Below are 24,234 nucleotides of genomic sequence, written 5' to 3' on the forward strand. Positions count from 1 at the left end.
TCACAATGATGTAAGTGCTGGTCCGGAATAAACAGGAATATAGTTCAATGCATTTCGGTGTATTTAGCTCACACCTTCCTCAGGAGCAGTGTGTGAGTGGGTATCCACGGACTGGAATTTATACCCCTCTAAATTAGGTAATGGAACCCAGGTGTGGAGGAGGTGACATCATATACAGATGTGTCCACATACATTTTATTGTGCCGTGTATGGCACAATTTGGCACACCTTGGACTCTGCAAGAGTCACGCTTTGTGATTTTTCTACAAATTAGCAAATTCTACCCGAGTCAGGTATAAACCAAAAAAAAAAATGACTCGTTTTTAGATAACAGTATTTATAAATATTAACTTTTAATTAAATAAAAAATAAAACTTGGATTGAGGAATTGGGTGATGAAGCTGTGTTAATGTGTAATTTAGATATACATGAGAGTGATAAGTCAACGATGTGTTCATTAACCTAGTCAAAAGAAAAAATCTTTACTGGATATACAAATATATCTTACCTGAATACTAGGATTAATAAAAATAATTCCACAGGTAACTTGTGACTAGGTTGATGAACACATTGTTGAATTATTACTCTCATGTATACCTAAATTACTGTATACTGTACATTAACACAGGGCCGGCCTTAGGCATAGGCAAACTAGGCAATTACCTAGGGCATTTGGAATGCCTGGGGGCATCAGCAGCTTCTGCTGATTAAAATGATATGCAGCATGCCTATATTCTGTGTGTGAGTGAGGCTGTATTTGCATATGAAATAGTGTATTCATGGAAATCACTGTAACATAGCATTCCGTATGCAGGTACAGCCACAGTCGCACATAAAATATAGGCATGCCGCATATCATTTTAATCCTCAGAAGCGCCTTGTGTGTGCTGGTCACAACAATGCAAATAATACGAATTTTCAGCAAAAAATGCACCCAACGTTAGCAGAACTGGCCAGGAGCAGCATGGCCTATTGAGACAAGATGTATGAGGAAACATCTGTATCCAAGCAGAGGCAGAGGTTACAGTGTTAGTGGCTGTGTGAGTGCTGTCTGCGGGTGGGTTGGTTGTGCAATAGTGTTCGCATAAGTGTAAGGGCCATTATGTGTGTCATGTATAAATGCATTAATAATGTGCTACATTTGTGTAACAGGCATTATGTGTGTCATGTGTATAAGGGCAGTAATAATGTGCAACATATGTGTAAGGGGCATTATGTGTGTCATTATGTGTATGAAGGGCATTAATAAAGGTTGGCATAATGTGTAAGGGGCATTATGGTTATAAGGACATTAATAAGGGGCATTACTGTGTGGTATTATCAGGGGTGCCGAGAGAAAGGGGTAGGGGGTACAAATTACCGAGGCCAAAGTCTGATGGGAGGGCCCAGTGGGGGCCCTGGCCCCTTCCCCTTAAGTGACAGCAGCAGCTGCAGCTCTTCTGCTCTGCCCAGCACACACTGCTTTGTGCTGAGTTGCAGTGTGGCCATGGAGGTGGTTAAAATACACTATTTTCTCAGGATTTTTTTCTAAGGGGATAATGTGAATAATGTGAGGAGTAATGTATATAACTAGGTAAAGTGGTACTACAGTGCGATGTAACGTGAATAAAGGACACCATCGCATGATATAATGTGAATAAAGTTGCACTACTGTGTGGCATAATTTGAACTGGGGGTAAAATTGTGTGGCCATGCCCCTTCCCAGCAAGAACACACCCCTGTTTGGGCTGCGCACCAAATGTGTGCACTGTTTCTATTTAAAATATTGCGGGTAGGAGCACCAAAATGATGACTGCTATGATGAGGGTTGATGGTGCTGGGAAAGGGGAGCAGAGTCAGAGGCAGAACTAGTGGTGGTGCTAGGGGGCACCAGCCAAAATCTTGCCTAGGGTGTCATTTAGGCTAGGGCCGTCTCTGCATTAACACAGCTTCACCATCCAATTCCTCAATCCAATTTAAATGTTTTTATCCTATTAAAAGTTAACGTTTATAAGTACTATTATCTAAAAATGAGTCCCCCCCCCCAAAAAAAGAGTCTTCTTTCTCTCACATCCACATGTATATAGTGTCACAGTTAGAGAAGGAGGAAATACTATGTGTGTCCTCATTTGTGTTTAAAGCAATAGTAGTGGTTTGTCTAGGCGTGTGTTGGCACATCATGCAGTGGGTTTTCCCACATCAAAAAAGAAAAACCTGGTGGTCTGGAGGCGAGCTATGTACTGTTCTAAAAACATCAATTGTCCCTTGGGGATATTAGTTCTCCATGGTTTGTGATGAGTGATCTTGTAATGCTGAAATGATTGTGTATCTACATTTTTAACATAATTTGAAGTTATTATCCGCCCTGAATCTTAAGGGATATGTCCAAGAAATCTGTGTGCTCTTGGTTGTATAAAAAGTGAAATGTAAATTAAATGTGTTGTGATTAAGTGACATGAAAAAGGTGTCACGGCCGGCAGGGTTTGAGGATCCACCTCGGATGAGGGCTCGGTTACGGGATGAACCGAACGACCCTGGAACTTGGCGGGTTGTATGTAGGACTTGTGCATTAACTCTGAGCGGTGGGTATTAGCGAATACTCCGTGATGAGGGTGCGGAGTCTAACTGCCCAGTGGTCTTCTACAGGGACCCCCGCAAGGAAGTTTGGGTTTCGCTGCGTCTGGACAGCAGGTCGCGGCCCCTCACCCAGAGAACCCACGAAGCTCGAAGATGGGCGGTCTACAAATAGACCGACTAGGTGCCGGTAGGAACCCACTGCAGGTTATTTGGAACAATGGATTTGACTAGCGGAGCAGTGGGACCGTGACGTGTTGGAAATGCTGACTTGACTTGCTGGGGATCCGGGAATAATGACGTTAACAGAAATGGCCGACTTGGCTGGTAGGGAATCCGGGAATAATAATGTATACAAAAGCAAAAAATTCCACCTTTGGCGCTGTATGACTGAAAGCTGCAGGAGACTATAATGTTGGTCACCGGACCACACTAGGTAGACAAAAAATACAAAAAGAATAGTCTCACTTTGCGCTGATAGTACTGTCCCAACAAATAGGTATGAGTCCACGTGATTTCCAGTAGTTCTCTCCAAAGAAAGATTTTTCAATATGGAAAAAGCAGAAGGAGAATGGAACAATATTAAAATATATTGCAATGAATGGCAGTCTTTCTCCAATGGTGCGAATGCATTCGCTTATATTTATATTTACACGAGTGAGGTGACCCTATATTTCCCCAGGACCGTTTGGGAGCTTTTTGGGAGCACCGTTTCCTCATAGTTCCCTTCACACCATTGGAGAAAGACTGCCATTCATTGCAATATATTTTAATATTGTTCCATTCTCCTTCTGCTTTTTCCATTTTGAAAAATCTTTCTTTGGAGAGAACTACTGGAAATCACGTGGACTTATACCTATTTGTTGGGACAGTACTATCAGCGCAAAGTGGGAATAATAATGTAACTGAATAGGCAGACTTGGCTGGCAGGGAATCCGGGAATAATAACGTAACTGAAAAGGCCGACTTGGCTGGCAGGGAATCCGGGAATAATAACGTAACTGAAAAGGCCGACTTGGCTGGCAGGGAATCCAGGAATAATAACGTAACTGAAAATGCCGACTTGGCTGGCAGGGAATCCGGGAATTGGAGCTGACAGAACCAGGGATGAGCAGGAGCTGGAAATAGGAGCAGAGCTGGGACCTAGGCGTAGTACCACACTCAGGCACCGGAGGCTGCTGCAGAGCAACAGTACAGGCAGCTAACATGTTGTACCAGCACTGAGAATTTCAGTCTGCTGGAATATATAGCCCAGCCAGCAGCGCCGCCCAGCCCTTTCCTGCATGGAAAGGATAAAGCACCCCCCAGCTGCCGGTCACCTGACCCGGCCAAGATGGCAGCGTCCGGTCATGGGAGTCGGCGCCGATCGTGCCACCGGACCCACCGATCACCAGGGAACGCCCAAGCAGGCTGCCCCCCCGGACCCTCACAGTCCAACACCCCTGCAGCGGAGGAACCAAAGCACCCGGCAGGGTGAGTATCCGCGACCGGGACCCGTGCCGCAGCAGGATGTGACTAAATGATTGTGATGAATGAAAATATTTGTCCGAAATAATAAATATATCATCAATATAACGGCTATAGAAGACTTGGGGCGAAATGTAACAGTGTGCGATTTTTAGTCATGTTTCAAAATTGCACTAAATTGCATGCCAAAAAAGTGAAAATTTCGCAAACGTAATAGGGTGCGATTTTTTAGACAAAGTTGGAATTCGCATACGGGTTGGTGCGATTTTTAGTAAGAAAAAGTGAAGTTTTTAGTAACAAAACTTTGGAATTTTTAGACATTTTTAGTAATGATAATGTGCGATTTTTGAGACATGTGTGATTACTAGTTGTGTGACAGTTGTGAGAAGTTTGGAAGCTTCATAAGCAACTTTTTAAACTAACAGAGGGGGGGCAGTGAACCAAATAAGAATTAAGAAATCTGCTCCCCCAACCTAGAGGTATTGTCTCTGCAGGCAAATGGAACAGAAAGCCTATCCACTGCAACAGAAGATAATGCCGATCAAAACGGAATAGAAATAGGCAGAAAGATGAACATAGCTAGCAGCAGGAGAAGCACAAACACAACTTTAAGAGCTATGTGTGCAAATGCTAGGAGCTTAGGAAATAAAATCCCAGAGCTAATTGCAAAAATGACAAGGGATGAACTGGATATTGTGGCTATTACAGAGACATGGTGCAATGAAAATCATGACTGGGACATAGCTATACCAGGATATACTTTATTATATATATATATATATATATATTTTTTTTTTTTATTTAAAATTGGAGGAGGGGTTGCAATATATGTGAAAAAATATATAAAGACTACCTTAATACAAAGTATTGAAGAAAAAACGGAGGCCCTTTGGGTGACCATAGAAACAGGGGAGAAGGCGATTCTTCGTATAGAGGTGATCTACAGACCACCAGGTCAGGAAGAGGAACTTGACAAGAGCCTATTGCAGGACATCAATAAAATGGCATTAAAAGGAGAGGTGATAATCATGGGAGACTTTAATCTACCTGATGTAAACTGAGAGCTGCCTGTTGCAAGTTCCACCAGAAGTAGGGACATGCTGAATTCCTTGCAAGGAGCATCCCTCCAGCAATTGGTGAGGGAGCCCACTCGTAAGGATGCAATATTAGACTTAATACTTACAAATGGTGAATTTTATCAACATATGTTCCATATTTTGTATTTCCAGTGTCCCAAGAAAATATTAAAACTTAACTTTTATTTATTCTACTGTTAAGAACTGCGAAATATTAAAATAAAGTGAAAAAAGGTGTATTAAAGTGATCAAAAATATTAAAATAGAGCTGTCCGTCTCCAATGTGTCTTAAATCTTTAGGTCAGATGACTTATTGGCTCTGTTGCTGTACCGCGAAAAAGAAACAGGAGTCAGTTATAATTGTCCCTTTGATGGTATGAGATCTCTCAGGTCGATTACTATGTGGAAGGGATTCTTTATCACAGTAAGTGTTAGGTGGAAATAAATCTCTATAGTGTGGTCATTGGTCAATCACTAGGTATCTTATAACTACTCATTCCTTATGATATACTGTGGAGTGAGTTGGATGTAATTGTGGGTTGAATTACCCTTTTATATTAACACATATCCTCAGTATAAGGTTGAATATTCACCCGATGGTATTGCCTGATGAATGTGTGGCCCCTTTAATTAGCAGTATAAGTACCTGCAATTTCTCATCGGGAATGATTTTATATAAATATGTGCCATTTATCAGGATTGGGTGTAATGAGCTGAAAGAGTGGTCTTTGTTTAGTGATGGCCGTCCTCCACACTCCACTGGAAATCAGTGGTTTGGTAGAATTAATATTGCAATGGAGGATGTATTATTTGCCAATCCTCTATCACCTATGTAGTAGGTTGACAAAGATGTCTTTGTTGCAATATCCAATTGATACAATATGTATCAAGGCATCCACATAGTATTATCCTCTGGTGAGTATTTTATATGTTGCCGAAGATTCATAAGAATGAGACCACTCCTCCAGGCCGTCCCATAATATCTGGGAACGGCTGCCTTACTGAACAAGCCAGTAAATACCTAGATACACACTTGCGAAAATATGCCACCAGTGTACCATCTTATGTACAAGACACCAGTGATGTCTTGAGGAAATTGGATGAGATCTACATAGAGGATGGTGTACTTCTAATAACTTGCGATGTAGAATCGCTATACACCAGTATTAAACACTCAAATGGTATAAAAGCTCTAAGACATTTTTTAAGAAATGAAACCAATTCATGCTATGCAGATTTCCTGGTGGAACTCATGACTTTTGTTTTGAATAAAAATGTCTTTGTCTTCAATGACAAATTTTACTTACAAGTGCGGGGCACAGCTATGGGGGCGGCTTGTGCCCCCACTTACGCAAACATGTATCTAGGATGGTGGGAGGAAACCATGGTAATCTGTGAAGAACACGAACAGTACACCCAACACGTCCTAATGTGGCTACGCTACATAGACGATTTGTTGATTGTGTGGGATGGCCCAGTAGCTCGATTCATTGAATTCATTAACATCTTGAATGACAATGATATGAATTTAAAACTAACATATGAGACGAGCGACAAGGAAGTAACCTTTCTGGATCTCAAAATCCAAAGGGACCCAAGTGGACACATCCAAACTGACCTATATAGGAAAAAGACCGCTACTAACAGTGTTCTACACAGATCCAGTGCCCACTTCCCACCAGTCTTGAGGGGAATTCCATATGGCGAGTTTCTTAGGTTGAAAAGGAACTGCTCAAATCCCAGCCAATTTAACATCAGAGCTGAAGAATTAACAACTAGGCTACTTATCAGGGGATATAGCAAAAGGGCAGTGAAACGAGCCAAATATGAAGCTAAACGAAAAGACAGGAATTCCCTCCTATACAACAACCAGAACAAACCATCAGAATCAGAAGTCATCAGACTGGTGGGAGATTTTTGTTCTGAGTGGAAAGAGATCCAGGACATAATCAACAAGCACTGGAATATCTTGAGTATAGATCCGGATTTGGCCAAAAGTCTGGGTACAAGAGCCAACATCAGCTGGAGAAGATCCTCCAATCTGAAAGACAAGATTGTCCATAGCCACTTCCTACATTCCAGGAATAAAAAAATAACAATACAAGGGTCATACAGATGTGGTGGATGCAAGGCATGCCACCACATGATTAAGACCACAGAAATTGCAGATAAATACAACAAAATCCACCCAATAAGGGATTACATTAATTGTAAATCCACAGGAGTGGTGTACTGTATCCTGTGCCCTTGTAACCGACGTTATGTCGGCATGACTGCTAGGCCTCTAAAGCAGAGGATCCTGGAACATGTCGGTACGGTGAGGAACTCCAAAACCGACACCAGCAAATCCAAACAACTGACGACAGTGGCCAAACACTTCCATGATTATCATCAGGGTGATTCCCAACTACTGAAGGCCTTTGGGATTGAACAAATCCACTTAGGAATACGAGGAGGCAACATCAACCAAGAACTGCTAAAGAGAGAGAGTTATTGGACATTCATCCTGGGGGGACTACAACCCTCAGGGATGAATGAACACATTAACTTCGGTGCCTTTTTATAAATATTCAATACTAAATTCCAAAATCTCGAACCAATATACATACAGTATTTCACATGTACCATTGGCAACAAATCAACCATATGGAAAATGATTGATGTGCTACCCCTATGATACAATATTACAACCACCAACTGTAAATCTAGATTTCTCTCAGATTTTTCTCAAATAATAACACATACATAAGAAAAGGAAGTGGTGGTAAAAGGCACTATACATGTTAATAATACTAATCAATATTTAATGCATATTGTCACCTTTTTCTCTTATATATATTATTTCACCAGCTTATCACATTTTGTTTTTTAATTTTATTTTGTCACAATAACACTTCTTATTTCCTTTTTATATAAGATGACACAATTGACCCTATAATACTTAATAAACATTGATCTGTTTATCACCATCCAGCACTATTTATCATAAATTCATTATTTGTGGATTATATAGATATAATTTTTAACTCACTTACTCATTTCCAAATACTACAGACATGGTCAGTATCTATGATTCATGTCTATATACTTTGATCACTTATCAGTGCACAATCAATTCAATCTATTAAACACTGTTACCATCAAATCACCAGTGCATCCATTGACCTACTAGTGTAAATCACTAGTGTATTGATCACCTACCAGTGCACATTTAATTTAATTTATTTAACACTGTTACCATCTAATCACTAGTGCATGCATCACCCTAAATAAATAAATGTACAAATAAATAGCCTTATATACCACAAATATATACATACACAGAAAAACAGTTCTATATACCACCCACCAGAATAATAACCACTGGAATATGTGGGGGAGAAATCAGACATAATAAATATAAAAATATTTCAATTACGATGGAATTGACAATATCTATATGATATGATCCATCCAATATACATAATTCTAAGAATATCACCTTCATTATGCTTAATATCTCCATGGAAAGGTGATAAACATTCGTAATAATTACAATTCATAAGAAATACTGGTACTTGTGAGTTATCCGGGCGTCCGATTTTTTGATTGTATGCCTTAAGTTAAGGCATACAATCAGATGCGATGCGATGCGATATCGCATCGCATCGCATCGCATCGCATGCGACCATCGGATGCGATGACCCGATTTTTCCATAGGAATCAATGTTAAAATGATTCCTATGGAAAAAGGGGTCCTTTTCATACCCCTACTATCCAAGTGGGCATGGAGTTGGATATAAACCTGTGGCGAGCGTAGCGAGCCACCGAGCCCGAAGCGTGGCGAGCGAAGCGAGCCCCGCGAGGGGACGGTATTCCGTGTCCCCTCGCGGGGCTCGCTACGCTCGCCACGCTTCGGGCTCGGTGGCTCGCTACGCTCGCCACAGGTTTATATCCAACTCCATGCCCACTTGGATAGTAGGGGTATGAAAAGGACCCTTTTTCCCATTGAATTCCATGTTAAAATGGACTCAGTCCATTTTAACATTGATTCCTATGGAAAAATCGGGTCATCGCATCGCATCGCATCCGATGGTCGCATGCGATGCGATGCGATGTCCCGATCCGACCCGATTTCAAAATCGGACGCCCGGATAACTCACAAGTACCGAAATACTTAATAATCAAAATAATAAAATATAATTAAAACCCACAATAATTAATAAATAATAAACAAATAAATGAACAATGACAACAAATAATGTACAAAATGTAGATATTCTTGGACACATTCCTGTATTGAAATATAAATAAGTATAAAAATCAAAAATATCACAATATCTAATACCAAATCATGATATGGGTGAAGTCACATCCTGACTATCTAAAACCAATTTTAAAATTAATGATAATCCAATGGATGATTGTTGCATACGTACTGGGCTGATAAATAAATATTCAGCAAGAACAAAAAAGAAAAAAAGAAAAAAACCTCATAGGCTGATACATCTGTCAATCATTAATTACTGACAGACCACACATCGAATGGGAGATCGAGAAATAAAGCCAAACCATCATTGGACAATGAACATGTCACTCAGAAACAAGCCAATTGATTGGCGGCTTCTGTTAACAAAAACCCCCTCCAGCCCGACAGTCGGGTTGGTCCTATGAGTAAGCGTTGTGCGAAACGTACGTTAGGAGAAGACAGGGGGGACACGGCACTGATGTATATGTGACCGACCCACCCTGTTAGAGTCTGTCCGCCGGAGAAATGTGCTACAGCACACGCTGTTAATTAAAGGCTATCTGCGCTGTACCGCGCTTGTTAATACTACACAGATTATATTATGTGTGCACAGCGGGGTCACTACACGTGGCACGCTGTTAACTAAAACTACTGTGGAAGTGTCTGCAGAGTTCTGAATTAATTGCTTTCATGCTGTAATAAAATTATATATGAACCAGCCTGCAATAGAGGGAAACGCTGATGCTATAGAGCAGACATTTGTGAGCGATCCCCAATGAAATAAATGGATATGTATTAGCACAATGTGATAAATGACCCTCAATTAGTCACAGACATTGTAACTATATCGGAAATTACTGTCTGATAATTATCCTGTGAAGGGATTAGACTTGAGGTCTGTGTGATATTCCTGACCATAATTAATTGATCAGGACAGCACAGCCACACACTAAAAACCATTAAATCACAGTGCTTAACATTGCATAGGCTTGGTAAATGAATTTATTCAAGTAATACAACAAACATGAATAGCATTTTTCCTGTGATAAATTATTAACAGTACACATTGAATATAATAGTATCTGAATCCACATCACCTGGTCTATAAAAAATTGCGGATACTTGTACCGCCAATTACGGCTAGTAATACATGTCCAGAAACTCCTTGTGATAAGTGGAGGATACAATGTATACAGAATTGACATTAATACCATCCACATCCACTTATTTGGCACTTTGTGCACCTGATTATTGAATCCACTGTCAGCGAGTAACTGCGGGTATTTATACCGCTAATTATAATTGTTAAAACTGACTGGAGAGATATATATATAAAAAATAGGTGGATGGCTTAATATGTACTGCAGCTATCAGTTATTATAACGGGATACTTCTCTCAATTTCAATATCTAACCCTGATGAGTAGTGTATGTGACTATAAAACTAATGTCCAGTGGAAAACTGTAGACATTCAGATTGTCAAATTATTGCTACATACTCACCAGAGGATAATACTATGTGGATGCCTTGATACATATTGTATCAATTGGATATTGCAACAAAGACATCTTTGTCAACCTACTACATAGGTGATAGAGGATTGGCAAATAATACATCCTCCATTGCAATATTAATTCTACCAAACCACTGATTTCCAGTGGAGTGTGGAGGACGGCCATCACTAAACAAAGACCACTCTTTCAGCTCATTACACCCAATCCTGATAAATGGCACATATTTATATAAAATCATTCCCGATGAGAAATTGCAGGTACTTATACTGCTAATTAAAGGGGCCACACATTCATCAGGCAATACCATCGGGTGAATATTCAACCTTATACTGAGGATATGTGTTAATATAAAAGGGTAATTCAACCCACAATTACATCCAACTCACTCCACAGTATATCATAAGGAATGAGTAGTTATAAGATACCTAGTGATTGACCAATGACCACACTATAGAGATTTATTTCCACCTAACACTTACTGTGATAAAGAATCCCTTCCACATAGTAATCGACCTGAGAGATCTCATACCATCAAAGGGACAATTATAACTGACTCCTGTTTCTTTTTCGCGGTACAGCAACAGAGCCAATAAGTCATCTGACCTAAAGATTTAAGACACATTGGAGACGGACAGCTCTATTTTAATATTTTTGATCACTTTAATACACCTTTTTTCACTTTATTTTAATATTTCGCAGTTCTTAACAGTAGAATAAATAAAAGTTAAGTTTTAATATTTTCTTGGGACACTGGAAATACAAAATATGGAACATATTGATATTATTCACATATGTCAGTCCAGAGTGCCCCTTGTAGGAATTTTTGTTTCTTTTGCTGTTTGTACATTTATACCAATTCCTGGGAAGCACCTCCCTATATATCAATACCCGAATTCTGGGTGATAGAACTAATAGGGTGACTGATTGAAACATATATGATTGTGCGGATTAAATTCTCTCGCTTACTTACAAATGGTGACAGAATATCTGACATAAATGTGGGTGAAAATCTGGGATCCAGTGACCATCAAGCAGTATGGTTCAAAATAAAGACAGAGACTGACTCATCGCACACAAAAACAAAGGTGATAGGTTTTAGGAAGGCTGATTTTGTAGAGATGGGAAACTCTGTAAGGTATTTAAAAGTGCAATTCTAAAAGCAACAGAACTTTGTGTCAAAAGATTTAGGAAAAACACAAGAAAAAGAAAGCCATTGTGGTTTTCAAAAGAAGTAGCAAGTATTGTGAAAGCAAAAAAGTTGGCCTTTAAGAAATTTAAGCAGACGCAGAAGAATGAGGACAAAGAGGTGTATCTTGTTAGACAGAAGGAGGCTAAGAAGGTAATCAGATGTGCAAAAGCACAGGCTGAAGAGAAAATGGCCCAGTCAGTGGGTAAAGGGGGGAAAACTTTTTTTAGGTATATAAGTGAAAGGAGAAAAACAAAAAGTGGAATAATTAGACTGAAGACAGAGAGTGGAAGTTTTCTTGAGGGGGACAATGTAATAGCAGATAATATTAATAATTATTTCTGCTCAGTATTCACTGCTGAAACAGAGGGGAAGGGGCCACAGTTAAGTTGCAATTATAGTCAGAAAACAGAGGGAGAGACAAGTACATTTACAGAGGAGAAAGTCCTCACAGAACTCTCAAAACTGAAAGTGGATAAATCAATGGGACCAGATGGGATACATCCAAGGATACTAAAAGAGCTTAAAGGGGAGCTGGTAAAAACCAATAACAGAATTATTCAACCAGTCACTAGCTACTGGAGTAATCCCAGTGGACTGGAAAACAGCGAATGTAATCCAACTGCACAAAAGTGGAAGCAAGGAAGAGGTAAGCAACTATCGACCAGTGAGCCTTACATCAGTAGTAGGGAAATTGATGGAAACACTCTTAAAACAAAGAGTTGTAGAATATCTCAAAACCAGCAATTTACAGGATCCAAAACAGCATGGGTTTACTGGGGGAAGATAATGTCAAACAAATCTTATTGACTTTTTTGACTGGGTGACTAAAGTAATAGATCAAAGTAAAGCTTTTGACACTGTCCCACATCGCAGACTGTTAAATAAACTTGAAAGCTTGGGATTGGATTCTAAAATAGTTGAATGGATAAGAGCGTGGTTGCAGGACAGAAAACAGAGAGTTGTAGTAAACGGAGTACAGTCAAAGGAGGGAAAGGTTACAAGTGGAGTACCCCAGGGATCTGTACTTGGACCGGTGCTTTTTAATATCTTTATTGGTGATATTGCAAATGGAATTGAGGGTAAAATGTGCATTTTTGCAGTTGACACAAAGGTATGCAACAGGGTAGACACACCAGGAGGGGTAAAACAAATGATTGAGGATCTAGGTAGATTAGAGAAATGGTCAAGAGAATGGCAACTACAGTTTAATGCCCAAAAATGCAAAATCATGCACTTGGGTCTCAGAAATCCAAAGACTAAATATAGTATAAATGGCACTATAATGGAAACTACTGAGGAAGAGAGGGATCTAGGTGTCACTATTACAGGGGACTTAAAAGCAGGTAGGCAATGTAACAAAGCAATGAAGAAGGCAAGTCAGATGCTTGGTTGCATAGGGACAGGTATCAGCAGAAAGAAAGAAAGAAAGAAAGAAGTAATAATGCCACTGTATAGGTCATTGGTAAGACCTCACCTAGAGTATTGTGTTCAGTTCTGGAGGCCATATCTCCAGAAGGATATAAATACATTAGAGACTGTACAAAGAAGAGCAACTAAAATGGTGCATGGCCTACTGTACATCACAAAACGTACCAGGAAAGACTAAAAGATCTTAATATGTATACTTTAGAGCAGAGAAGGGAAAGGGGGGACATGATAGAAACTTTCAAATATATCAAGGGTTTTAACAAGGTACAGGTGGGAGACATTCTTTACAGGAAGAAGAGCAACAGAACACGAGGACATGCACTGAAACTAGAGGGAGGAAGATTCAGGGGAAATGTGAGGAAGAATTTTTTCACAGAAAGAGTAGTAGATAAGTGGAATAGCCTACCATCAGAGGTGGTAGACGCAAATACAGTAGTACAATTTAAACATGCTTGGGATAAGCATATTGATATCCTTACAAAAAAATAAGGATCAAATATGGTTTGAGGTAACATGTTTAAAAAAAGGGGCAGACTAGATGGGCCAAGTGGTTCTTATCTGCCATCAAATTCTATGTTTCTATGACAACTAGAGGTAAGAAGTAGGAGGGGTTGATGAATGGGTAGAAGAGGGCAGATAGATTTGGTAGTTGATAGTGTTGACAGTGCAGACAGAGTGGCAAAATATTTGTTACAATAACATAAAATCAAAATACTGTAGTGCCGTGGCACCCTAGGGTGCCCTGGGTTGGTGGTCACGGACCAATTCATATTATTTATGGCTAATGTAATAGGAAAAACTAATGTTTGTGGCTTGTTACCGTAACCTATGTTGACAAACAGAAGTGAATCCTATTCACCATTTAACTGACCTTAAGGATGAAATATAAATACAATTTATTAAATTTAAGAACCCTGCTATTTACCCGGTTCTGATTGTCGTGTTGCTACCGGTTAGCAGTAACCGGTAACCCCTTTCGCATCACACAAACTACGTGTCGAACCGGCAAGAAACCGGCTTGTACCCGGTAATCAGGTGCGATGTGAAAGGGGTATAAGTGTACACATGCTGAAGTTCCATACTGTCCCATTTCCCATCACTTCTGATAAATACAGTATCTGCACCTTTCTGATGTTGATTGGATCCAGCATCTGTTTTGCACCAACACAAAGTTTGCGGCCAGTTAGCGTCTAGATGTTCCTAGCTGAATAGTTGCTTATGATTATTTCCTTTTGTTATATTGTCTACAGATACAATGAAATAAACTCCATCAGCCTTGCCTGCAAATATGACATTACTGAATGCGGAGAGCTGGCAACAAAACTCTTCAAGGAATGGATGGATACAAATAACAATGGGTAGGTGGCATGGGGAACAGAGATACAAATGTAAACATCAAACACACCAAGATGTCACAAGAACATGATGAAATAGACAGTGATGCCATCAGCAAACTAAATCTCCCTTATAGTCACCAATACCATTTATTTCATTAATACGAAATATTACTAGAATGTTTTTCAGTTGAATTTTAGGAACAATAATAACTGGACACTGAGCACTTTTAGGAGTATGGGTCTTTTACTGGTGCAGTTGGTTATATTAGCACTACAGATTGTGAAATTTCATTTGCATTTCCCATATATTTGTCATGCCCCACACAGCTCGACTGGCCGCAGTGTGCCTTTCTGAAGCTTCCCTTGGACGCTCTGGCCAAATCTGGAGTAGCGCTACTGGCTACAGTTATAGTGCAACCCTCAGGTGCATTGGTGGAGTTGTGGCTCAGGTAAGACTATTAATTAGACCATTGTCTTAACTAAGGGTGTTTTTACAGTGGCTTCTCGCAGGGTGCAGGAACCTGAGCAGTGGTGGCTCCTTAGGTGGGGTTGCATCACAGTTCAAAATTCAAATAGGGGAGAAACACCAAATGCCAGTGAGTCAGTTAGGAATGGCAGTTGGTGTTTCTCCTCTATATCAATTTTGAACTGTGATGCAACCCCACCTAAGGAGCCACCACTGCTCAGGTTCCTGCACCCTGCGAGAAGCCACTGTAAAAACACCCTTAGTTAAGACAATGGTCTAATTAATAGTCTTACCTGAGCCACAACTCACAAACTCAGGACCCAGGCAGTCCATGTTTTACCAGGTCATGCACCGGAGCACATGGTAGGTGGTCTGGAAAATGTGAACTTGGTTCAGGGTTGGAGAAACACTGCATGGTCTACCCAGTGGGTTAACCATCAGCAAGTATAAACTCTGCACTTCCAAGAGAACACACAACACCCATAGCAACCAATTAACCAGTTCTACAGCAGTACAGATGGTGTTGGGAAGTATGGATGGTGTAATGGTTAGCATTACTGCCTCACAGCGCTGAGGTTAAGGTTTGATTCTCACCATGACCCTAACTCTGTGTAGAGTTTGTATTTCCTCCCAGTGTTTGTGTGGCTATTCTCCAGGTGTTCTGGGTTCTTCCCACAACTCTAAAATATAGGGGTAAGTTAATTTGCTCCTGACAAAAAAAGTGCCATACTGTGTAAGTGCATGTACAGCACACACGGCTAGGGCAGGCTAGATGGGCCGAGTGGTTCTTATCTGTTGCCAAATTCTATGCTTCTATGTTAACTAATTGAAGCCAATATTCGGTGGATAGGGGTCACTGTATTATTAAGTAGATTTCAAAATATTATCTAGCCAATTAATTGCTATTAAATTTGTCTAATTAATTAACCATGAAAGTCCAATCCTGTTACTATGACTGTAACAATTCCTGTTCATTTGTTTGTGTCTGTGTGAGCAGGATTCATGCAAATCTGAGAGACATCATTTACTGCAATGCGATAGCAAGAGGTGGGATAAAAGAATGGGACTTTGCATGGGACGAGTTCAAGAAGACTGAAAATGCACAAGAAGCATTGAAGCTGAGATCAGCTCTGGCCTGCAGTAAGGAACCCTGGATTCTGAATAGGTAGGAAATTGGTTGTAGAAATGGAGAATTTAGCCTGTTTACCATTATAAAGTACTCTCCTTATCATTAAAAGTTTAGTATAAACATGCAATAAAGAGAGTTGCCAGTCGTCAGTAAATGTATTGGCTATGATGAAAAAACTGGAAAGATATTGATATAGCTCAATAATGTGATAGCACCAAACCCTAGCTCTCAGTATATTTTTATACAGTGGTATTCAATGGCATGCAGCCATGGAATTAGACTATACATTGATCTCTGTTTAAAAGATAGCTGCTAAGAGTAATATTACCTACAGTATAAGGCCATCTCTCTCTATATATACATGTGTACAGTATATAGCAAGGAGTAGAGGGGCAGCACTCATGGTCTTATAATAATGAAGCAGTAACACTGGACTTCAACATTTCAGTTTTATTAAAAAACAGGAAAAATTATTATTCCTGATGAAGATTTTGTAATAAAACCAAAAAGTTAAAGTCCAGTGTTACTGCTTCATTATTATAAGACTGTTTTGGCTGCCCATCTACTCCTTGCTACATTTACCTGGGAGGGCACCCCGAAATCGGGTCCCCCACCCGGCCCTCCGGAAAGGTAAGAAATCCTCCCTGATTCTGCCGGACCCTCGGCAAATCCCCGGTGCCCACCGTGATTCACAGCTTTTCTGGGTGGGGCTAAATATGCAAATATTGCCATTCAGCCCTGCCCCCACCTTGAGGACCCGCAAATCGGGGGATTTGCTGGGGGTGCGGCTTGATGAGGTCTACATCAGGCCTTGCTCCTAGAAGTGCTGCTCCCAGAGAGGAGACTTTAAAAGTAGGCAAGTATGATAGGCATATAGAGATATCGACATAAATCCGCAATCCAATCCAGAATAATAAGCCAGCAGTGGGGTGCTCAATTTAAAGTAACACACTAGGTGTACCATATATAGCAGGCGGGCGCAGTCTGCATAAAGACAACTATCTCTAGGATATGAAAAGTCAGAGACTCGTACCATATAAAACAACACTGTGGACTGGGTACCACACGGTATTGGTATAAAACCAAGGGGCAACGCTGCTCACACTCATCCAAGACGGATAACCGGACACGTCCAACAGAATGCCGCAACGCTGGATTGCTCTGCTGCTGACTGGGACGTCACGGACCGCCGGAGGCAGGAGAGAGATCAGCTGGAGATGCACGTCGTAGGCCATCATAAGACTTTTCATCATAAGACTGCATCAGAAGGCGTGGCTACTACGCGTGTGAGTTGAACATATGTAGTGCCGGAGCTGTCAATCAAGAAAGGCCGGACCAGGGCACTCCCATTACTAACTAGTACGGAGGGGATAGGGCATAATGCCTCAACTCGTGCTATAGCCAGAGTTCTTAGCACATTCCAACCAGGGACTTTTAAAACGGACTAAAGGGTCCGTGCTTGTATAATACCAAAATGTCCTATATCCGTATATAGATGACCATAAGCAGCTTTTTACATGAACAGACATATTAAATCAACACTTATATAAAACATACATAAAAAATACATTTACACAGTATAGACAATTAATGCAGCATATACAGTATTTAAAATATCTATACCATATGTGTTTTTTAGGGAAAACAAACCCTATTATATAAGGAGTATAGTCATGCCAAAAAATGTATATCTATATATGTATTGCCTATAAAGAGTAACAGATTGATGGCATCAGATACAATATTGCAATGCAAAATGAATCCTTAGTTGATCATTCAAGAAGTGATTATTTGCCCCTAGCGGACAACTCTAGAAGCTCGATACTACATATACATAAAAAAAATAATTTTTTGTGATCACCTCCTCTTTTACTAGGCTGGACTAGTTATATACCTTTAAAGGTTAAACTCGAAGGGTCACTATTATGAACCTCTTTAAAATGTCTGGAAACGCTGTGGTTCAAAATGCCATGTTTGATATTGCGGATGTGTTCTAAGATGCTGACCTTTAAGCATCTCTTGGTCTTCCCTATATACTTTAGCCCGCACCCGCAAACCAATAGATAGACCACAAACGTATAGTTGCAGTTAATAAATTTTGCAACCTTGTGATCTGTACCATCAATGTTTGCTCCCTTCTTCATACAGGGGCAGACCTTACATCTATTTTATGGAAAGGAACCTTGGACACTAAGAAAAGTATTGCCCGACGGTCTCTCATTCAAGGGTTCTAGTTGGCTCTTAGAAACCATGGACTTCAAAGTTTTGGCACGTCTGTATACCATTTTAGGTGCATTCGGAATATGGTCTGCCAAGACTGGATCCAACTTTAATACGTTCCAATGTTTCCTTAGAATACTATTTAATTCCTTTTCGTGGGTGTTATACTGTGTAATAAAAAAGGTATCATTAGATTATTACGTTTATTTATAAGGCGCCACAAAGTGTCCAGAGTGCCGTACATAGCAAACAAAAAACAAATTACAAGGTAACGTACAGGGCGTGTTGATAAAATACAGCATAAATAGGGGTATAGCTGGTAGAACTAAAATCAGCATCAGTTCTGAAGTAGGTGTCAAAATTGTCGAGGAGACTGAAGATGAAGTAGAGGAAGGGAAGTACAGGGTAGGAGCACAGGTGAGGTAAAGAGGTAGGGTGAGTACGTGAGGAAGGAGGGCCCTTCTCATAAGAGGTAACAGACTAAAAAGAGGTGGGTGGACGAATGAAAAACAATAGGATAAGTAGGAATGGATGGGAATGGATGGGAATGGATGGAGGGGTAGGGTAGGCATGATAGGAGGAGCAAAAGAGGTTAGGAGGAGGAAGGATAGGCTAGTCGGAAGAATTGGGTTTTGAGGGAGTGTTTGAAGGAGGTAAGGGAATCAGAAAGCCTGATGGGTGGCGGGAGGTTGTTCCAGTGCAGGGGGGCAGCGCGAGAGAAGTCTTGGACACAGGAGTGGGAGGAGGTGATTAGGTGAGAGGTCAGTTGGCGGTCGGTGGCGGAGCGAAGAGGACGGGAGGGAGTGTGGATAGAGATCAGTGAAGAGAGGTAAGGAGCGGTGGAGGAGAGAGCCTTGTAGGTGGTGGTGAGGAGTTTAAAGAGAACTCGGAAAGGAATGGGGAGCCAGTAAAGAGATAGACAGAGGAGGGAGGCGGAGGTAGAGCGGCGGGAGAGGAAGATGAGCCTAGCAGCAGTGTTAAGAATGGATTGGAGAGGGGCGAGGCGGGCGAGAGGTAGCCCAGAGAGAAGGACGTTGCAGTAGTCAAGGCGGGAGATGACAAGAGAGTGAATGAGTGAATGAGAATTTTGGTCGAGTCAGTGGAGAGAGTGTGAGAGCATGAATGTGGGGGGTGAAAGGAGTCAATGATGACACCAAGGCAGCTCGTTTGGTCGGTGGAGGTGATCTCGGTTTCACCAATGCTGATGGAGATAGTGGGAGAAGAGGGGATGTTTGGGGGATGGAAGATTAGAAGTTCAGTTTTAGCCATGTTTAGTTTCAGGAAGCGTTGGTTGGGGGTTGGAGCATCGAAGGGGGATAGAGGAGGGAGGGCAGGCAGAGTCCAATGCCTAAGATAGGGTGTCGTTATAGAGGGAGGCGGCGAGGTTCGGCATGACATGGCGGCGATTGGGGCGAGAAGAGGACACAGCGTGTCTGAGAAGGCAGCAATATCAAGTGTGTTTACGTTATGCCGAGAGACAATGCGCTTGTGAGGGGGGGTGGAAGAGGGGGAAGCAGTGAGGGAGAAGGAGATGAGGTAATGGTCAGAAAGAGGAAAACCCGAGATAGTGTAGTCAATAAGGGAGTAAGAGCGAGAGAAGATGAGATCGAGGGAGTGTCCTTGGATGTGGGTGGGAGAGGTAGTCCACTGAGATAGGCCAAGAGAGGAGCAGAGAGAGGAGTTTGGAGGTGCCAGGATCAGTGGGATTATCCAAGGGGATATTAAAGTCACCAAGAATGACAGAAGGTAGGTCAGAGGAGAGGAAGTGTGGAAGCCAGGCAGCGAAGTTGTCAAGAAATTGGGAGATAGGGCCAAGGGGACGGTAGATTGCAGCTACACAGAGGTGGTAGGGGTAGTACAGACAGATGGAGTGAGACTCAAAGGAGGAGAAGAGGAGAGATGGTTCAGGGTAAATGACACTGTAGGTGCAGGAGGCTGAGAGGAGAAAACCCACGCCGCCACCTTGGTGACCATCAGGCCTGGGGGTGTGAGAGAAAGAGAGGCCACCGTGGGAGAGAGCAGCTGGAGAGACAGAATCAGAGGTGGAGAGCCAGGTCTCAGTGATAGCAAGGAGGTGGAATGCGCTAGAGATGAATAAGTCATGGATGGCAGGAAGTTTGTTGCAGATGGATCTGGTGTTCCATAGGGAGTAGAGCAGGGGTCAGGAACCTTTTTTACTAAGAGAGCCATGAAAGCAAAATATTTGGAAATTTATTTCAGTGAGAGCCATATAATATATTTTAAAAGTGAATTCAAGTAAATGTCAGTATAAAACGCCTCTGAATTTATTCTTTTAAATAATGTTGTTATAATACTCACCATTAATGCGAGCAGTATAACACACATAATGCCCCCAGCAGTATACCCCACATAATGCCCCCAGCAGTATACCACACATAATGCCCCCAGCAGTATACCACACATAATGCCCCCAGCAGTATACCACACATAATGCCCCCAGCAGTATAACACACACATAATGCCCCCAGCAGTATACCACAGATAATGCCCCCAGCAGTATAACACACACATAATGCCCCCAGCAGTATAATAGAAGTGCACAGAATGCCCCCAGCAATATACCACACATAATGCCCCCAGCAGTATACCACACATGATGCCCCCAGCAGTATACCACACATAATGCCCCCAGCAGTATACCACACATAATGCCCCCAGCAGTATACCACACATAATGCCCCCAGCAGTATAATAGAAGTGCACAGAATGCCCCCAGCAATATACCACACATAATGCCCCCAGCAGTATACCACACATGATGCCCCCAGCAGTATACCACACATAATGCCCCCAGCAGTATACCACACATAATGCCCCCAGCAGTATACCACACATAATGCCCCCAGCAGTATAATAGAAGTGCACAGAATGCCCCAGCACAAACTTACTGCTGTAAGTTACACTCACCGTCAGTGTCCAAAAGCCTCCAGCACCCGTGTGGCGCGCAGTGATTCCCCACGTGTCAGCAGAGGTGGGGAGCCTATCAGCGCGGCGGGCAGCCTGTCAGCACGGCGGGTGTGGGATGTAGCTGGAAGAGCCTACAGTACACACTGCGGCGTATCAGCTCTTCCACCCACATCCCCCCCCCCCGCCGCCGCGCTGACGGCTCAATCCATTCCCCCGATGTCAGCCGCGTATCCTCATAGAAAGGGGATAAAAAATCAGGCAGTCTGCGAGCCATATGCAATCATCAAAAGAGCCACACCTGGCTCGCGAGCCATTGGTTCCCGACCCCTGGAGTAGAGGATGTTGTACCTTCTACGGTAGTCTCCAAAAGTTGTTTGCGGTCTAAGGCTCTAGATCTTTGAAGAGCCCCTTGTACTATTCTGTTGGGATAACCCCTTTTTTCAAATCTGTCGACATAGATCTTCGCTTGTTCCTCAAATAACAGAGGATCAGAGCAGTTCCTTTTTAGATGAAGAAACTGCGAATAGGGAATGTTATTTTTCCAAGCCCCTAAATGGCAACTTGAATAGTTAAGATAGCTGTTCACGTCGACAAGCTTAAAGAATGTCGACGTCTGAATTTAGAGGTCTAAATATATATATATATATATATATATATATATATATATATATATATATAAGTCTCCAGCGGTGGCACTCAGAAAGAGAAACAATACACATGCCAGCTTAACGGCAACGTTTCAAATGTATTTGCACATTTTTCATCAGGGTAACGTGCAAATATGTACATTTGAAACGTAGGTGTTAAGCTGGCATGTGTATTGTTTCTTTCTGAGTGCCGCCGCTGGGGACTTGTATTCGGCCGTACTGTGTGGATACCAGTGCAGCTATGGGAAGGCACCGGAGCAGTAAAGTATCAGTAAGCAGGGAGTGCCAGAGCTTTGCTGGACTATATATATATATATATATATATATATATATATATATATATATATATATATATAACAGGGTTTTAGGGGATCCGGCACTCCTCCTTACAATCCAATGGCCTCGGTGCCTTCCATATGGTAATACAACAAGCAGTGTACCGAGGTACTCAGGCGGCACTCACAGGGCTTACAAGCGGTCACAAAAAACTGCAGACTACACCGGCAGTTGGTGCTGACGTTTCGATAATTTAATATCTTTATCAAAGACAATAAGACATGATTCCACACTTACCTATATAGGAGAGAAAGATGCAGACACGGGTGATCTTTCTCTCCTATATAGGTAAGTGTGGAATCATGTCTTATTGTCTTTGATAAAGATATTAAATTATCGAAACGTCAGCACCAACTGCCGGTGTAGTCTGCAGTTTTTTGTGACCGCTTGTAAGCCCTGTGAGTGCCGCCTGAGTACCTCGGTACACTGCTTGTTATATATATATATATATATATATATATATATATATATATATATATATATATAGCTTGAGGGAAGACTCGTCACTCCAAGGGATTTTTCAAAAATGGTATATTTGAAGCAAATAGTACAAATACCAGGTGCACAAGTACAAGTAGCCGACGTTTCAATACATGAGTATTGTTTTCAAGGCGCCAAGTGCCCTATTCAACTGAACAACAATGAATACACAGCCCGCACGGCGGCGGGACCACATACATATACTCACCAGCTCAGCCAGGGCCAATACCTCACGCCGGCTGCACGACACGCACCGTCTCCCTCCGGAGAACGGGGCGCCTCCTACTGACGTCATCGCGTGCCCGCTGCTAGGCAACGCAGCGGGACACAACGCGTCACCAGCGTGGGGCGAGCCCACCAGTGCTGCGGCCAATGGGACCAAAGCTGGCATGATAATGTAAACAAACAGCGTGCAGAAATATAACGATAAACAGTGCATAATGTAAATAGACAGCGATGCCAATAATAATGATGACAGGGCTGCTGAGGACAAGACGCTGAAAAAACATAAGAAAAAGAGGAAAACGAAAAATGAAATCAAAGAAAAATACTCCAGTTTAGTCTATCATTGAGACCATACGGTTTTACAGTCTGCAACTTATGGATCCATTTAGATTCCAATTTTAAGAGTTGACCATCACGATCACCCCCCCTCAAGGATGCAGGGATATGATCTATGAGGATGAATTTAATGTCAGACACTTCATGATTCGCCTCCAGACAATGCCTGGCCACCGGTTGGTCAGATTTTTTACTGAGCTTGGCACTGTTGATGGCAGACCGATGTAAAGCCATACGTTCTCTTGCGGTGCGAATAGTCTTGCCCACGTAACATAACTTGCATGGGCAGAAAAGCAAGTAGATAACGTGGGTGGTCTGGCATGATAACACGTGGCGGATTTTAAACATTTTATCATTATGAGGATGCTTGAAGGTCTTGCATACGACCAGATTTTTACAGGTAGTGCACTTAATGCACCGGTAGCACCCCGGGGCTTTACGTAAGAAGGTGGAAGTACTGGTGGAATCAAAGCCGGTGATGTCCGTGCACATAACATGGTCTTTAATGTTACGCCCCCTGGTGTAACAAGCCATGGGTTTGAGCTGTTGGAGTCCAGACAAAGACCTATCAGACTTAACTATAGGCCATAAAGCATTTGTGGCTCTTTGCACCACCGGGCTGGAAGTATAGTTGTTTCCACGGTAAGATTTGGGTTAGTGGTTTGATGTTTGGCT

The 24,234-nt window shown here is 41.8% G+C and overlaps 1 protein-coding gene across 2 annotated transcripts in view; it reads left to right on the forward strand.

Moving 5' to 3' along the window:
• LOC146075182 (aminopeptidase N-like) overlaps nucleotides 1-24,234 on the forward strand; it is a 141,298-nt gene that overhangs the window by 99,849 nt on the left and 17,215 nt on the right. The window contains exons 17-19 of one of the 2 annotated variants that reach the window (XM_083184153.1): nucleotides 14,706-14,813; nucleotides 16,256-16,423; nucleotides 18,536-18,684. In XM_083184153.1, the coding sequence (XP_083040279.1) occupies nucleotides 14,706-14,813; nucleotides 16,256-16,423; nucleotides 18,536-18,581 (322 nt within the window). In that variant the 3' untranslated portion in view covers nucleotides 18,582-18,684. Of the gene's footprint in view, nucleotides 1-14,705; nucleotides 14,814-16,255; nucleotides 16,424-18,535; nucleotides 18,685-24,234 lie in introns of those variants that run through there. The other variant, XM_083184152.1, reaches the window with a different exon arrangement.

This window comes from Crinia signifera, chromosome 4, assembly GCF_055691185.1.
Source record: "Crinia signifera chromosome 4, ASM5569118v1, whole genome shotgun sequence".
NCBI lineage: Eukaryota > Metazoa > Chordata > Amphibia > Anura > Myobatrachidae > Crinia > Crinia signifera.